This window comes from Psittacula echo (genome assembly GCF_963264785.1).
Source record: "Psittacula echo genome assembly, chromosome: 9".
NCBI lineage: Eukaryota > Metazoa > Chordata > Aves > Psittaciformes > Psittacidae > Psittacula > Psittacula echo.
The window spans coordinates 14,532,885-14,551,315 of record NC_137745.1 but is presented as its reverse complement, the minus strand read 5'-3'; the positions used below and the strand labels follow the sequence as shown (position 1 = coordinate 14,551,315).

Sequence of the window (18,431 nt, the reverse complement as noted above, 5' to 3'; positions counted from 1 at the left end):
TATTTTTAAACTTCCCTGTTCATTTGAGTAGAATGGTGTACTAACTGTGTATACCAGATTAGATAATGCTGTATTGTGTTAGATGTCTTTAATACATTTCAATTAAAACAAGACTCACTGACTTATTTTCCCCTCTCTAAATCATCTTTACCTGATTGATTTATAGCACAAAGTGATTTTTAATATCCCTTCCCTTCTTTAGCCTTCCATATTACAACCCGTCCCAGCCGTATTCATCGGCCTAATCCTGGCTTTCCTGTATTGGTGTTACGGCCCATTGTGGTAGCGAAAGGTACAAGCACAACTGTTCAGTCAATGTATGTTTGTCCCTCTCACCTGTTTGTGCCATTTCTGTATAAAATAGTGCATGGTGAAATACACAGGTATTTCTTTACCTGAAGCAAACCCTTCATTTAATATGCCATTTTGTTGATACTGATGAGCAGAGCAATCGACTGATCATTTAACATCTGTGTGATTCCTTTAATTCTAACAATGAATTTCATACTAACTGGTTCTCAATGTGCTGCTTCTAACTTGGTCTTGGTTTGTCTTTAGCAAATGGGCTACCTTTTGCACAATGCTGCTATATGCTAGGGCCTGTAAGAAAACTTAATTGCTTAATTAACTATGAAAAATGAAGAGTTTGCCTCTAATAATAAAAGTGAACAGCTTTGATTCCTATTTATGGACTAAGAAATTCCTCTCTGGCTCTAAACACTTTATTTTTTCTCACTATTGCTATAAAGAAGATGGGGAAAAAAGACAAGATGATAAATAGGTGGTTGGTTTGTATTCTGACCTTGGCTTGCATCCTCTCTAATGTCTCTCAGTGTGTCCTCCTTAAAATGCTGTTGTTGTCATGAAATGTTGTGACAGTCTGTTAGAAATGATGTTGTTAGGATTTGCTGCAAATGAACTTTATACATCTGGATTTAAACATTCAAAAGCTAAGTTAAAGATGTCAGTCCTGCATAAACCTGTTTCTAGCAGTTACTTGGCACAAGCAATGTTTTAAACACCTTAAGCCCTCACACGTTTAATAGCAGATCTCTTTGGGGTGCGAACAGTAATGAAGCTGGAAATACGGAACTGCCAGAAGTTTTCCTGATGATCCTCAGTCATGAAGAGTTGTGGAGTTCCCTTTGCTGGAAAAACATGGTTTACTGTGATGCTCTGAGTCAGGATGAGCCTGCAGTAGGGTTCATGAGTAACATTTTAGTGGTGCCTATCAACAGGAACTCAGGACTTTCAGGAACCACGGGGTAAACTGATTAGTGTGAATTAGAACAAATATGATATTGATTTTTTTTTTCTCTCCACACAGAGACAATGGCCTTGGATGCCTGTGATGGCAGCTTTGGTTGCTGTAACAGCCGTGGTGCTGTACCCAGGCCTAACCAGAGCTTCTCCATGAGAACTGTTGTTGAATCCATACACCGTCCTCCCTTTAGAAGCTGGCAACATTCATATACTGAGGGAAAACAGATTAATTCTCTTCCTTTTTACCTCTTAATACAGCACAGCTCTGCGTGAGAACAGCAGTAGGGTCATTTGCTTTAAACTGTATAAAATGTATCTGTCTATAAAGAGGGAATAAAATTGTGATTCATCATACTGTGAGCAATATTTTTGCTTACAATTTCATGCAAGTTTTAAAATAGTATGTTGGGATTCTGAATACTATAATGGTGGCCTAAAGTAGGCTTCTTGGTACCAAATTATTTATAATGGCTAGGGTTGTGGATGCTTACTTTAGAATCTGATTGCCAGATTTAAGAGGAAAAATACTTTTCTGATTTGGACACCCAAGCCAAGTAAGCTTGCAGATACTTGGTAAACAGATGCAGTGTGCTCAGTGCCTTTCAGTATGATTTTTTTTGATTATGTTTTTTTTTATACAAACTAGTATACCATTTTACTTGCTGTTAAGTCACTGAGCTGTTGGGAACAAGACTTAAGAAAACTTACCACACCTTTTGAAGGAAGCGTATTTTCTTTGATAAGGATTGCTTTATTACTAGTTTTTGGGAATAAACACAATTCATGTCCAGCCTTAAAAAGATAGAGATATTGATGGTGAAGACCAGCCTAAAGTATTTAGTGTGCGCATGTGCGAGTGTAAGCATGTTTGTGTTCTTGAGTGAGCTAAGGTATTCCTGGGAGCAAGTACTTGGTCATTTGATGGACATAGTGCAGTGATTCAACTTACGTTAACTTTAGTTTGAATGTAATTTATTAAATTTCATATATTTAAAGAGATACGTTCTTTAAAACTATGAATACTTTCTCACATATCACATGTATCAGTTTATTTTTTCAGTCATTTGATACTTTCTGACTTGAGCTGGAGATGCTCTTTAGATAAGCTTTTGTTGACTTAACTTTATTAAGAGAACTGCTACAGTACGTCTGTGATTAGCTGAAAAAATCTAAGATACATAAAATACTACAAAATTGGAATCATGTACCTGACGGAGTATTGTCAGGTGAAGATGATTTTAATTTGGTAGTAAATCTTTGTGCATCCTCATCACATGGCTGTAAGTATGATGCAGTGGTCCCCATTACAAAGTTTATTTTCCTTATCTAAGTACTATAACTATTGCTACTTGCTGACTTTTGGTGGGAATCACTGTAGTTAGTGCTGAATTAAATGTAGACTGTAGTTGTCTTGTTCAGCTCAACAGTTCTGTCAAAAAAGTTTATTAAAGACTTAAATAATATGCTAAAGAATGGTAAAGTAAAATGGCTCTGCTAAAGGAGACTTCAAAATAGGGAGGTAATCTCAGCAGTTCAATTGGCTTTAAAGAATGTTATGGCAATCGACAGATAGTTTAAATATTTAAATAGAAATTTAGCATATAATTTGTGAGGTTTTAAGGGTCATTGTCCTTTAATTAAAGGTTCTGTCTTAAGTGGGATTTACTAATGGGAGGATTATTAGTTGGAAAAGAAGTCCGCAGGTGACTTGTAGAAAATATATATTGTAATTTAGTTCATTCATTTCATCCTTTTCAGTTGCAGGAAGCCACCCAACCACAGAACACTCGTATGCCAGTGGTACTTAGTACCTCTTGTATATAGGTTATTGCAAATATTGTTCTGAAATGCTTAACTTCAGAATTACATTTTTTAAAGTAAATAATTGTTTTAAATCTATTTTGTAAAGATATAAAAATACAATAGAATTTCTGGAGTACAGATTAAACTATTTGCACTAACACACGTGATGTGCATGATTTAATAAAATAACTTTACTCTCCCTATGCATGTTTGAGTTGAATGTCATTTGAAAACAAAAGATTCATGCTAAGTTTCTTTTGCACTAGGTATTGCCACAGTTACTAGGCACAATGTGTGCAGCATGTCCAGTAATAATAGCAAAAGACTTTTTTTACCATGTGTTTCACACTTGCACTGGTTTAAGATTTTGTCTAGCTGATCTCTCTCCTGTCTGTGGTTTTCAGAAAGAAAGGGGGGAGGAGAGAACCATTGAAGGCACTATGGAAGCATATTGCCATGGGGGGGAAGGATATTCACAGCTGAAAGGTGGATAGTGCCTGTGGCAGGGGTTGTGAGATTGGAGGAGCGTTGGCTGCAGACAGTGGGGTGATAGCGGAAGGTCCTTTGAGGGGAAGGGAGCCTGATGCTGCCTCCTCTCTCTTCTAACATCTTGATCTTCCCGTTTGTCCTTCTTTCAGCTACTGTGTCTTTTCCAATGGGTCCTATTCCCTCCTCCCTGCCAGTAGCATGTAGTCATGGTGTGAGGAGGTGGAGTGGAGCCTGGTGGAGCAGTGGTCCCTCCTGGCTGTCAGCAGGGAAGGAGCTGGGTTCCCTGGGATCAGCCTTGGTACCAGCCTGCACTGCAGTCAGTGCCCCATACTGAGCAACGCTGCCTGTGGCATAAGTGTGTTCTTGTATTAAAGGCAAATGCTGTGTTGTCAGAAATCTTTAGAGCATCAGAAAGCTGAAATTTGAGACCCAACATGGTTGTATTAAAGGAGAAAGATTTCTAATCTAATTATGTGCATGTGTGCATATTTATATACACAGGTGCATAGTACACATTGCATGGGGGTTTGTGCTTACAAGTATACCTGTGGTTCCCTAATAGTGCCTTTCCCAGGAGTTCTTGATACTTGCATGTTCAAAATGATCAGGAATGAGCTAAAATGCACAGTTCACTTTTTTTTTTGTTGTGAGAATCCCTGGAGAAGAATTGGATAACTGGGAAGCTGCTGTTCCTCAGTGCTTTGATACTAAAGCAGCAAGTGGAGTTATTTTGCAAGCACTCTATGCACAAACCTTCCTGGTGTTTCATTGTGTTTGTTAATGGTAAATGTGTGTGCTCTTCTGCACTCTTATTTAGGTTCTTTCTTTTTTAGTTCAGAGGCTTGATTAGCCAAGCCCTGGAGTTACTGTAATAAAAGCAGCTTTTCACAAATGTGTAAGATGCTCTACTTGTGAAACAAGTGCTCTGAGCTTGCACCGAAGTTTGAGGTTTTAAAAAGGTTCCTCTTACTAGAAAAAGTAGTCTGAGAAGTGTTTTATCAGTTGCTAGTTCGGTTTGGAATATTTAATATAATAAAATATCTGAACACTTCAGTTCTGTCCTAATGTCCTGACTAAGGCACCTCCTTTTAAACTCGAATTCTACCTATATGGGGACTACAACAGCAGGCCTCTTATTTAAAAAATATATTAAAAAAATAGCATAATTTTCCTGTTCCTTGTGGCTGAATTAAATACATTCTTCCAGAGTCTTAGCTTGATCCTGCTTGCAGAATCTCTGGAATTTTTTTGGTGCTAAGTGGACCCTGTACAATTATTGCACAATATTGTGATCCTGCACAATACATCTCAGAATTTCCTCTAAGAGACTCTTAGTTGGACTTAGTATCAAATGCCTGATGGCTGAAGCAAAGGTAATCATCTGTGCATGTATTTGGGGGGTATATTCCCAAATTGTTTTTCTAATCAAGTCTTCTGAAGGATGTTAGCTCTTCAGAGTTTCAGTGCTTTACAGAAGATTTTGAATGTCTCATGCCTTAATCTGTAGGGTTCTACTGCTTGCAAGAATAATTTATTCAGCTTGAATCTTCTCCATGGCAAACCCACTGCCGAATTCATTCCACCAGCAGCATCTGAGCACTTTAAACCACCAGATCACCACAACAGCTTTTGGGAAGCCATCGTAGTTTGGACTAGCTCTGCAGCTGTGCCTGGCCAGTTTCCACGAGGGGCCTTTTTTCTCTCTGGCTTTTCATGCGCCATTAGTATTCCATTAGCAACTGTCTCAGGTTTTTGAGTCTCTATTAATATAGCAATTGATCATATGGAAGAATTAAAAGCCATATTCTCTCCTGCACTTATATCTGTGTTTGAAGGGTGATTGCTTCCAGCCAACAGCTGCATTGAATTCCCTAGATCCAGCTGGTTTACTCATCCCAGTCCCTCTTTGCATATGCTTCTGGATGCAAAATTCCTTTCGTTCCCCTCTGGTGGGAAATTGGTCTCCAGCATGGGGCTTCCAGTTCTTCCTGCCTTCCTGGGTTTTCCGTTTGTGCCAAACCGTTCAAATTGGCAAGCAAAGGTTTGTCCACACAGACAAGTTCTGCTTGAGAAAGGGATGCACCCACTACTGCTTTGAAAACTGGTTGTCACCAGTATGTGACTAAAGGCTCCCAGAAGTAGAAGGCAAATGAGTAACTGAAACAAAGGTTTTGGTGGTACGGGCCGTTGGAGGCTCAAGTTTCTATTTGTTGCTAGAGGGAACTCATATCTGATTGCTTTTCTGGGTATCAGAGTCATAAAACTTCACCGACTGCTTCAGCATCAGACCATAATGTCAAGAAGTCAAGCATGTATTTTAGAGAAAGATTTCTTGCATTAAGAACTTCAGAAAAAGAATCAGCCACCTCTGTAGGTAAGTGTCCTTTAGTGTTACTTGAGCAACTACTGTATTCTCAAACCCACAAACCAAAACCCAACCCTGTGTTCCAGTTTGTCTTGCCTTGGCTCCCAACCACTGGATTCAATGTATCTCCCTTGGAGGGTGTTCTACTACTGCAGATGTTGTGATCCAGGGATTTGACATACCGTGATCAAAATAGCTTCCAATCTTACATTACATGAATAGATTGAATTTAATTTTGTTCTTCATCCCACTAGATTTTTGTCAGCTTTTCCTGAATGTTCTTTTTTGAAGAGTAGATGCCAGATCAGAATATGTCCTTACAGTAATTTCCTTACATCATATAAATAGATAATAAGCTTTATATCCTCCTTTGGTATGCCTGTTTGGCTGCCTACAAAACCCTTTTGGGGAATCACTGACTCCCATCACCTCGATTTTAATCTTGTGAATCAAATCTGTGCATTCCTTGCATCACCCCAGCCCCATGGTATCTGACTTTGCAATACTGTTCAGTAACAACCACTGTAGGCAAGCAGTCCAAGGCAACAACCCATTCCCATTACTATTCAGTACTTCATCCATGGGGTTTTTTCCCCTTTGGGTTTTAACAGGGATGACTACTGAAGCTTTTCTAGATTATTGATCATACACTGTTCAACAGTAGTGAGCCAAAACCAGATCCCTGCAGTACAGCAGGAAAAATATTCATAGAATAATTCCTTCTCTTAGTTTTTGCATCTGGTTTTTAATCGGGATTATTAGTCACAGTGCTGGTAGTGATCGCTTTTCAATAAAAGTCAAAAGGTTCACAGAACTCTTGGTTTAATAACACCAATAAACAAACTTTTTTAAAACTTATAAATGTGGGATTTTATTTTTAAAGTGCTTTGACAAGCATAAATCATTCTGCATTCTTGAATTTTGTACTGATTGCTTCCCATAGTTACTCTGCAATTTGCTTAGACCTTCCTGTGAAGCAAAACCAGCACTTTTCCCAGGATCATACATTCTGCTCTCTTCCCTCAGCCCCATCATGCTGTTGCCCATTACTGCCACTTCCCTCTGTAAGGCATTTCTAATCCTATATTATTCATGTGACTGTTCGGCTCAGCGTTATTCCCAGTGCTGGAAATGTAACAGTTCTAACACACCAGAGTGTGTGTGCATGCATATACATTGCTGTTCTGAGATTGCACCTGCATGTGGTGAAATAGATCATGACTTGCATTTAGCCATGAGACTGGGGATGTAGTTGAGACTCTCAATTCCCAACTGTGGGAATGGAGATGTTCGTATGGAGATGTAATTATTTTATCACGTCAGGTGACATACTGAAAATGCAGATGTGCTTCCAGGAACGTCATCTCTTCATTGTATCTGATGAAGATGAACAACTCCAAACCTTAGGTTAAACTAAAAGTAACTTTTTCTTACCTGACCATATTAATCAGTAACTTGAGGGAAAAGGGTGATCAATTTGATCTATTGGAATAGAGTTTATCCAGAAGTGAGCCTGTATTTGTTTCAGTACCCTCTGTTAGGAAATTGATTTTTGTTTAATTTATTTGTTTTTTGGAGACACCACACACATATTATGAGTGGTAAAGTGCTGCCTTCATTATGGAATGGTTTTAGTATTCTAATCTTTTTGTGCTAGATTGTTTATGAAGTTTAGATTCTATTTATATTTCTTGTAAGGAGTTCTTGCTCTGGAAAGTACTTTGGGTATGTCATCAGGTTTGATGTGACAAAACTACTTGTCTTGAATAACTCAGTGGCTCTTATTTCACAATGTTCCAAATATGCAATATGTCTTTTGGGATGAATAAATGGTAAAAAATGAGAATAAACCTACAACACAACAGAAAGCTGATTTGTATTGTACATAGTCTTTCATTCAGCCTAACTCCAAATTCCAGCACTTCACTTTGGAATAGCCTGCTGCACTCTGCTTACTGCAGTAGATGACATGTTACTAGTTAATGAAGGCCATTAAAACTTACCTTAAAATTGGAATCTCTTTACCTGTTTACTTTGTACAAATGGGTTTCACAGCTACATGACCTCCCCTTCTCTGTAGGGGGGTAAAGGAGTGCTCCAACAAGTCTGCATGCAAACCCAGGAAGAGGGGGGCGTGGAGGATGAGTTCATGCAAGGGTTACAGGTTGTTCAGTGACCGGACACCCTCGGGATATGATTCACAGCTCATCCTTTAAGAAAACCAACAATCCTACGATCAGATGCAGTTGCAGAGCTGTGCTTCAGCGCTGACTCAGGAGAAGGACATTCACTGAGTCACTTACATAGTTTTCAGCAGGATTTCGGCAAGTTTAAGGCAGGGAAGTCTCCTCCCTGTTTGCAGTGTGGTTTGGATCCACCTCTGGGTGTAGTTTAGGCGTGGTTCCACTCCAGGCTGTGGCAAGTCCTGGTGTGAGAGCTTAGGGAACTTGCTTTTATTTCTCTGCTTAAAAAGCTAAAACCAGAGTTAACATTAAAAAATTCTACCAGATGCATTAGACTTTGGGGGCGGGGTTGGAGGGGAAAAATAAAAAGCCTTTAAACAGTGTGAAATATGTCCATTTAGCTGTTTTTCACGGGCTACAATTGGTAGCACCTAACATCTACCAGTAACTTCGGCTTGAATTCCTGTCTCCCAACCACCACTGCAGAGTGCTCTTCCTTTGACAAAGAAGATAAACACTGAATTAGTTTATTTCTGAGCAATACTGTATGTGAAAGGCGATGATAAGGTTTGCTCATTCTTAAAGGTTCAGTATTAATATTACAGGCTTGTTGGGTGTGAGTTGTCTGTAGCAGTCACAGTGGATTGGCAGTGTTTCTGTTGCAGAACTTGTCTGTAATCAACCGTAGCTGGGCATTGTGATAGACATTTATTGCTCAGGTTTTTCCACTTCATAGTTCTTGTAATGGCACATAAGTGAAAACATAGCCTGCAGCAACTTCACGGTGATTTTTTTAATTGCACTTATAGCCTGGTGCTGGTGCCTCTGTACTACATGAAGCAGCAGCAATAGTACATCCTTCCTCTGCAGACTTCCCTGAATTATAACCCTTCCTTAGTTTCCAGTACTTTCAGATTTGAAGGGCTCTCATCATCTGTTTACACAGTAAATTTGAAGTTGCTGCTATGGTGCACCTGCAAGGTAGTATCATGTTATAACATTCCTTAACCGTCTCGTAGCCAATAGCAAATTATGGTCAGTCTCCCTTATCATTACTTTACATGGAAGACTGCTTTGGCAGTGAGTGAGGGTATTCCTTATCACATCTGTGCCCCTGTTCAGAAGGAGACTTGGTAGACAAATAGTAAACTAAAAAAATTGCTAGTGTCTGACATGGTGCTTCTCATTTCAAACCTAGAAAGAGTGGTAAAAAATCATTTGCCCCAAACTGATGCTTCCCCATGTAATTAAGAAACAAATACTGGAATAATTCCAGCAGAATGAGTGCTTCTGGGATATTTCTTTGGTGAGAATGGAAGTGCTTTGTCAGATGTGTAGGATGTTGCATCTGCTTGGAATGTGGGTCTGCTGGGTGTCTGCTACTGACTGCCCTTAGATGGGCAAGGAGACTTGCCAGTGAAGCTTTGATGTAACGTGTGTCAAGATGGAAGATGAGACTGCTGTGCTGGCAGAGATCTTTCTTAACTGAGACACCTCAGTTCTACTCACATGCACATGCACTCATGTAACAGTGGCGCTCATTTCATTCATGTAAATGGTTTCCAGTTCCCATGAAATGCATTTCACTGGAGATTACTGAATCATGGTAAGTTTTTTATTCCAAAGTAAAGGACAATATCTGGGTATTGAATCATACTTCACAACTGTATGGGTTACATGTTTTCATTTCTTGGACTGTAAGTAGGGCTTCAGCTAGGTCCTGCTGGCCCAGGGACTTCATCAGAAAACCGCTCTATTTTTCTGTAGATTCTGAGTGCATACTGGAGGTCTTCAGTCCTTTTGGTTGTGAAGATACTGTGAAAATATAAAGTTATAAGTGTTTAACGGGAAGGTTGCTTCCTGCAGCCTCTGAAGAGCAAGCTTGGAAGAGCAGTCTTGTTTGTTTTGAGTATTACCGTAAGTGTCCGGTGATGCAGGTGTGAGCAGCCATCTCCACTTGAGGAGAAAGAGGATGATGACTCAGAGCAGAGTCACATCCTGTTAATGCTGGTTAGGGACAGCACCACTTCACCCTTCCTGTTTCTGACTAATGGAGGTGGAAAGTGGACCCTTGTAATGTGAAAAAGGGAAAGCCAATCCTTCAGAGACCTGTGGCTATGTAAATCTTCTGTGCAGGTAGTTTACCTGTTCAAAAGCAGCTCAAGCTCAGTGCTGCATCTATGGAGGTTTTTGAGTCAAGCGGACCGCTCTGCTCTGGTTGTAGCTGTTGTTGCCCCATCACTGAGTGACAGCTGTCTACAGGCTCAGGCACATAGAGTGCCTTTGCTTGCATCCAGCTTGTAACTCTGTGGTTTTCTCTGCAATCACACAGGCTGAGATGATTTGCTGTGATGTGGGTTCTGATGGATTGGAGAAGTGGATCTCATTAAACATGATTGCACTTGCTCCAGCATGTGCAAGTGTCCAGGGTGGGAGAACTGAAGCCCAGTAGTCAGCAGTACCCATGTGATAATGCTTTGAACGCTTGCCCATCAGTAGAAAGCACTGTCTTGCTCTTACATCTCACTGTGCCATGGTCTGCCTTAGGGTTTGGCTTTCGGCTGGAGTCCAGCATTGATGTTGAGTGTATTTATGCAACTCCTATTTTACCAATAACACATTCAGTGATAAGCCGTGTTTTTGCCTGGCTTCTTGATTCAAGTGAACACTGTAGCAGGAACAGGCCTGCAGCAGAGCATTGCATAAAACTACTTACTTGTATAGTCTTAGTGGGATAAACTTTGTGCTTCTCAATACAGATTCAGGTAAAACTATTTCAAGCTTCTGAATTTCAGCATGTTGGAAGGGTGAGGTTGGAGTGGATATACATGGTGTTTGCTGTGTGCACACATCTCCACTGAGGCAACTCTTGGTTTGCAAGAGGGTGTTTAAAACCCTTCCCAAATACACTGGCTGCCTCCCAGTAACTTTAAAGTGATGCTGAAGCTGGAAAGGACTTTTTCTTCTTTTGTGACTGTGCTGCACAGCTCAGTGCTTGCAAAACTGGCTCTTTTGAGCAAGGAGCTTCACCTGACAGCTTGAGATGTCAAAACACAAATTTCCAGCACATTTCAGCACACACTTCATTATGGAAAGTCCTCCTGTAGCCTTCTGGACAGAGTCCTTGTTGGTAGTTGCTGCTTCTGTTTTTCCTCAAATATGTCAGGCTATTTTTGCTGAAATAAGGTATTTGTCATCTTCAATATGTAAAAGCCCTCGTACGTGGTGTTGTTTCTGAGTGTGCACCCAGCAGCCCTGTGCTGTGTGTGCGATTGTTTTGGTTTCATGGACAATAAGCTGCTGCCCTGAGAAGTGTGGCCTGGCCTGTGTCACCGTGAGGGGTGGCAGAAGGAAATTCCAGGTGTCTTGAGAGGAAGGAAATTAGGGGAAAACACTGTGTTTTGGGGAAAGTTCCCACACAGTGCAAAGGAGAGGCATGGGGTGGGGGGCAATCAGGAAGGGGAGGGCAAAGTGAGCAGATCCGGGAAGGATGGGGGCATTCCTGGGTTGTACCTCAGAGGGGAAAAGTACTTTTTTAGGCCTTGAGAGAGCATCCCCATCTTTTCTGTTCTTCTCTGCTGCCTTCTTCCTTCAGCTAGCATGGTGGTGGATAGCCTCTAGCTGCCAGCTGCCTGGGGCAGGCAGGAGCGTGCCCTTTGTGACTTTGGATGCAGTGAGGTGGAAGGTGCTATTTGATGCACTGTGCTGCAAGAGAGGGGCCTTAGAGACAGTGTCTGCTTTCCTGCCCTGTGCCTGAATCTCACAGGAAGCCTGCTCCATTCTTTTTCCCTTCTGGCATTGACCTGTGGATCTGCTGTGACCCGCAGCTTCCTGTTGCCCATGCAAAGCCAGCACCTTCCGCCACTTGTGTGAGAGCTGGATCCATGGGTTTCCCTCTATCCAAGTGCAGAAGACTTCTGCTTTTTGCAACAACACAGGTTTCTGCAACCTTTGCTTACAGCATAGACCAGGTGAACAATAAAGAAAGTAGGTGCCGGTTATGTCCAGGGGGTTTATTAAACCTTTCTAGTTGCTGAGGTCTCTAGGAAGCAGACTTCAGGAAACCTTGTGGGGTGAGATTTGGTGGGGATCATCTTGCAGAGTAGAGCTGCATATGCTGCTGTGGTGTTAGCACAGCCCTTGCTAACAGTAGCCCCACTGCTCAAAGTGGCACAACTTGCTGTAGAGCACACTCAAGGGTGGACCTGTGCCTGACCACGTCAGGAGAAGGTAAGACCTCTGGACCTCTTCTGCTGTAGGAGGAATGGTGTTGGTGTCAGTACATCCTCTGCGTGGTCTTAGTACTGCTTTCGCTAAATCGTGTATTACGAGTGAGATGCCTTTGATGCATCTGTCGCCTCATCTGTTACCTCATCTGTGGAGCTTTGCTTTAGCCATCCCTATGGTGAAGATAGACAAAGATTCTTTTGAAACTTCAAAGAATCTTTGTTCTAGTTTTGTTTCGTCTTAATTTTCTCTTGTATATAATAATGTACGTAATATATATGGAAAAAATTATCTTCACTTAAGTGTTTTGTTCTCTGTGCACATGCAAGTGGAAAATGCTTCATAGATACTTCCTACAGGCCCACAGATTCAGACAATGCGGTTCACAGTGCTGTTTTAATCTACGTTTAATGTGAAAGAAAATGAGAGAGTTAATTTTACCAGAAGCAGATGTTGAGTATAGCAGACTGAGAGCAAAAAAACCCACAAACCAACAAAGCCCCCCCAAAACAAAAGAAGAAAACCCTTTAGGCAGCCCTCAGTGTGTGGCCTGAATGCATCAGTCCTTTTGACTCTGCAGCCCCAGCTGTGCTGCTAATTGGGCCCTGCTTCTCACCCTCCTTAGCGCTTGGGATTGGTACACTGCTCAGAAGGAACCCCTATTGCAAGGCGCTGGAATACTTAGTTGTTACAGCAGTGTATCTCTGTGGGAAGAAAAAATCAGTTCACACCCTGTAAGTCCAAACTATAAGGTAAAAATAATCCCTTTCTATTCTCTCCTAAACAGAACTGCTCCTGGAAAGCAGAAACAAACCCTAGTAATTGCTCTATGTCCCTGGAGTCCTTAACAGAGCATCTGCAGACATGACAGGAACAAGACCTGCTACGGGATCCCTGCAGTTTTCCGCAATGGCAGAGATCAGTTCATGCATTACTGTGTGTGTGTGTGCTCAGTGCTGTGGCATTACAAAGAAGATGACTTTATTTTCCTGCTGCAAGGAGGTTGAAATCTTAACATCCTGAACGTATGGAAGGAGAGTTTTTTCTGACTGTCCAAAATCTCATGAAATGTAAGCTGGGGGGGAGAGGGGAGGCCTCGTGCATGCTCGGTGTTCAAGAAAAAGCTATTTGTGCTTGGTATAATGGCAATACTTTTCAGTTGCAGCTCTCCTGTGGGGAAGTTTAATCTCCCTAATATGGCCAGAGTGAGAGCATTGAGAACTACATCACTTTTAACTTAGCCAGTTTTCTAAGAACAAAGGAAATACGTGTCAAGTATGTGTTTGGGTCACTTTTGCACCTTTCTCATCTTTCTGTGTTTCTATTTATACCCTGGCCAGTCCTTACACTCTCTGACCTGGTGAGAAAGTTACTGTGGTTACTAAACTTCAAGAGGGAAGAGGCTGGTTTCCTAGGTTTGAACGGAGCACCATGATGTTTATTAACATAAATAATGACATCATCTTTTATTGCAGAGCAGGAACCTTAAATGGTTATGGGAGAGCAAATTTTAGGAACAGTGTCCTTACGAGACATATGTGATTCATCTTCAAGTGTGTATATTTAAGACAGACACTGTATCCCGCGCCAGATCAGCTCCGTGAATGGGGCTTTACTCCTTCTCAAACTAATTTATTAGCAAAAATTATTCACTTTTCTTCTTCTTTTCAGCTATGTGCAAACTGTTGCTTGCAGCCCGCTGGGGAGTGCTGGCAGCTCTTTCGTCCTCTTCCAGCTTCTTCCAGAAATCTGCTTTTGCACTCCTCCAAAAGCCTTTTGTAAACGATGCCTGAACCATAAAGTAACAGTAACCGCTGTCTCATTTCTGGGATTCAATGTGTTAGTCATTGAGTGGTGGTGTTCGGGGCACTGATGAGCTGCCAGTAAAGTGCTTGGTTTCCTACCAGAGGAGTTTGCTGATGTCTGTTAGCAAATACCACCCCATTCAGGTTCAGTCTCTTCTACATAACACAGCGTGGAGGAAATATGTATCCTTTTTGGCCAGAGCTGAAAAGCAAAACGATACACCACAGCATGGCTGTCATTGCTGCCAAGGGTGAACATCTGCTCTACAGCTTGTCATTCAGCTTTTAAAGATGTCCTCTGAGCAGCCAAGAGTGCTGGCCTGGCTGGGTTCTTGCATCTGTTTTGTACCTGAATGGGAGATAACTTGCTCTGAAGGGGAAAGCTGCAGACTGGCAGGCTCCATCTCTGTGTGAGCTGCACATTGGCAGCAACATGCTGCTGTCTGCTGCTGGCTGGAGAGAGAAAACCCTGCTTCCTCCTCACCTGGATTTTCTGTGCCAGATTTACTGGAAAGAATTGGTCCTGTAGTGAATTGTGGCCAGGAAAAGAGCCATACGCTTCCCATTTCCTAGCACCTGCCTTCGTGCAGGGATGCGAGCTCCGTGTGCCTCTCTTGAAGTAAGGAGCTTCATCTGGGCTAGTCATGCAAGGACATGGAAGTTGTTTGGGTTGGTTGGTTTATTTGTTTTAAAAAAGGAAAAGTGTTTAGCAAACATCAGTGATTGTTTTCAGTGAGTTTGTTTTCAAACCTGACCATGTGAGGGGCCAGTGTTCCAGTGCAGAGCCAGGAGAGCCTGGAGTGAGGCTCATTCAGCCTTAACCCACTGCCTTTATCTTCCTCCTTTCTGGAGCTTAGCCCAAAGCTCTTCTTCGACCCCTCAACCCCAGCCAAGGGCTCTTCCCTTCTCAACACAGGACTGCTGGATGCTGCTGCTGAGGAGCAGGAGCTCTGTCAGCCAGATAAGCTGTGCAGTGTAACTGCTGGCACACAGAGCGGGAGTGCCGTGGTCCACAGGTCCCCCAGCCATGTCCTAAGCCTGTGTGTACCTGTTGTACTCTCCAAATTGTTCTGTCTGTCAGTGAAGACAAATGTTGCATTATTGCAGGGGCAGAACAGCGTTTTCCAAGCCTTTCTCATGCAGTGGCTGTTGCCACTTCTCCCTGCCCTTAAGGCAGGGCTGGCTCAGCAAACTTTTTGGTCAGATTCCTGATTTCTCTCATCTCACTGTTGCCTTTTCCTGTTGCTGCTGGTAGGGCTGCCAGGCTAGCACCTGGGGTGGGGAATGCTCATGGACTGACCCTTCCGCCTGACGCCTGGCCCTGTGAAGGCTGCTGGTGCTGCCAGGGTGGTTTGGAGGAGGCCACCAACTTGCTTCTTATGGCTTCTGCCATGTTTAACTTGCTGTAATGTCCGAGTCCCGCAGAAACACCTAGGTAAAACCACATCTGAAGATGCTCTGTCTTTTCAGCTCCCTTGTGAGAGAGGTAACTCCCGGATGGCACTTCATGCCTTATTTTGAGCTTATCAAGTGTCTTCACCCTCATCCCAAACCAGCAGCTTTTACAGAAGCAGGTGAGCTCAGCTGGCATGGGGGCAGAAGTGAGATGGTTTGGGGCATCTCACAAACATACTCCAGCTCCGTACTGGGTCCAGGATTGTCTGTCTTACAGCAGTGCCCCAGACAAATCCTCCCCAAAGGGCTCAGCATGGGTCTGCCCATGGCTAGGGGCTGGTGTCCTGGCAGACACAAAGGGCAAGAAGCAGTTTTCACTCTGGCTTTCAGGAAGGTGAAGAGGTTTTGCCCAGTATGGGAGAGGCTGAACCTTGTCTGGAGAAGGTTTTGGGTGCCACCTTCATGTGACAATTCTCAGGAGTGCCCTTGAGATACCATTTATCCAAAAGATTCGCTGTGCCTGGTAGCTTTAGGGATGTATGTCTCTTCCCTGGTCTTACTAAGATCCTGGTTAGCCATCTGGAAATCTCATCCTGTGATTACTCCAGAATCTGGAAGACCTTTTGTAACTACTAATCCCAGAAACAGATTTTCCCTTCATCCTGTCTGTCAACACAGCCTTTAACTTATTTTTATGGGCTTCAGCACATGTTTGAAGCATCACTGCCTCAGGATACAGTCTGTGTTTTCCAGACTATTTCAGTGGTCCTTATATCTACATATAGCACTTTCTGAAGAAGAGCTGTTTAGTGGGTATTTAGTAGGATCTTCTGTGTCCTTCAAAACTCGACACATCTCCATTTGCACATTTAGAACAGGGATCAGTGTGAAATCCTAGGAAACGGTACTATTTTCCTTCAATAGAAGTGTGTTATGTTTTCATTAATAAGGTGTGATAAAGATCACAATCTTTAAAAAATCTTTAAAAGTACTGATCCAATTGCAGCAAGAGGGGTAAAGCAAAAAGAATGTTCTAAGCTGCTGGTGCCATACTAGACTGTAAATGTTTTGCACTTCTTTTGGTCTTGTCCACTATTGTTATGTTGTTTGCATAACTTGTGTATGGAGTTTGCTGTGTGAGTCTTAATTGCTTAATGGAGGCAGCAGGATATGGCAGGTAGGAATTGATCTTTGAAGTGAAAGCGTCTGATAAAGTGCCATCTGCATTGGGGTGGTTGAGGAGGGTCTTGTTGTGATTGTGCCTTGAATCGTGGCGCCGTGTTCCTGCAAGAACATAAGGCCCCAGGCAGAGGTTCACAGAAACTCACTGCAGGATGAGATCTGCAGGGCATCTTCCCCGTGCTGGAGCGTGCCTACATGGTGAGAGGGCAGAAAGATGCCTTTGTGTGCACACAGACCACAGCAATGGGCTCACTTCAAGTCTGCATTGCTTCCAGGTTTGTTGCCATGTGCTTCTTTGTAGGAGTGGGCCCTGCACTATTTGTGCTTCTTGAGCCCATCGTTGTGCATCTGCAGAGCACCATGAAAAGCCACCCTTTACAAGTCAGGAGCAAACCAGGGAGAGCTGCCTCCTTCGCTCTTGGTATGGAAGAGTTCTCAAGAAATGTTTCTGTGTTTCTTGAGAACAACAGAAAAGCTTGACCTAATTGCTGCTCTAAATATATGCCTGTGGCCTCTGACAGGCCCAGCAGGATATAAAGCCACCAGTTCCAGTTCTCATTTTTGCCAGAACTTCAAAGCATTTCCTTTTATGCAGTAATCTTAAAACTAGTCCAAGAAAACACTCACGCGATTACTTACATATTCCAGTTATGCCACCAATATGGAAACTTAAAAGATGATATTTTCCACAGGCAAAGCTTCCATCGTTAGTTAGACATGATGGTCGTTTGCTTGCTTGTAGGGAAGATACGGCCTCCTTTCCATGGTCTGAGAAATGGCTGCTCGTAAGCTAAGCCAAGAGCGATGACTGATGGACTAATAAAGCAGGACTATAACACAGTCACCAAAGTCCTGTTTAGGCTTTGAATGGTTTTTAAATCATAGTCATAACCTTCCCTGGAGGAGAAGCTTTGTATGGACTAACCAATGCTTATTTAATAAAGCCTTTGCTATTTCAGTTCTTGAGATTGCAGTTCCCATCTTCATCAGTTGTGCATCATGGCCAGGCTTTAAGTAAAGAGCTCATGCGCCTCCATTGATTAAAAGCAAAATTGGACAGGCAGGACCTGCTCCTATTCCCTAGGTCTCAGTCTGCTCTTGAAAACATTTTACACTGTATTTTAAAACCTACCTCTGCCACTGTGGCCACACGTAACCTGGCAATGTGGTTATTTTGCTCACGAGGCCATTGTGTAGCTTTATTTGTGTGTACTCAATGAGCCATGGCTGATCTGCTCCAGAGGTTATAACTATACAATACACATACACTATAAAACATGGGGTTATTTTGCTTGGGTTGTTCTGGGGCTCTCTCAGTGCAGTTGTGGGCAGGGCCTGAGATTTTTATATTCCCTGCTGGAATAACCTCACAGTAGCACTTGACCTTATAGTGAAGCCAGGACAGGTTTGTCCTGTGTCTGCTGGGCCCAGGAGAGCTGCAGCAGATGCTCCGGGTCCTGGCCAGGAGGAATTCCTGAAAGGCGGAATGGCAGCCATGAGGGTCAGCAGAGACCTGCTGTACTTGAAGTGGTTTCAGGGACGACAGGAAGCATGGTCAGAAATGAAGAGATCATTCAAGGATCATTTAGATGTAAAGAATTGCTCCTGGTTAAGCAAATATCCTGCTGAGTTTCTCCTGGAAAAGATTTCAATGTGTAAGGCTGTATCTTTTCCAGATTATGAGGGATGGGATACAAGAGAGAGAAACTTCTATTTCCA

General features: G+C 42.5%; 1 protein-coding gene across 41 annotated transcripts in view; it reads left to right on the top strand.

Annotated features, from left to right (window-relative positions):
- The window catches only part of SLMAP (sarcolemma associated protein), an 84,311-nt gene extending 81,042 nt beyond the window's left edge, over window positions 1-3,269 (top strand). For 33 of the 41 annotated variants that reach the window (XM_080625810.1, XM_080625831.1, XM_080625818.1 and 30 more), the window contains one exon: window positions 1,328-3,269. In XM_080625810.1, the coding sequence (XP_080481936.1) occupies window positions 1,328-1,417 (90 nt within the window). In that variant the 3' untranslated portion in view covers window positions 1,418-3,269. Of the gene's footprint in view, window positions 1-202; window positions 293-1,327 lie in introns of all 41 variants that reach the window. The other 8 variants (XM_080625835.1, XM_080625820.1, XM_080625813.1 and 5 more) reach the window with 1 other exon arrangement.
- The last annotated feature ends 15,162 nt before the right edge of the window (window positions 3,270-18,431 follow it).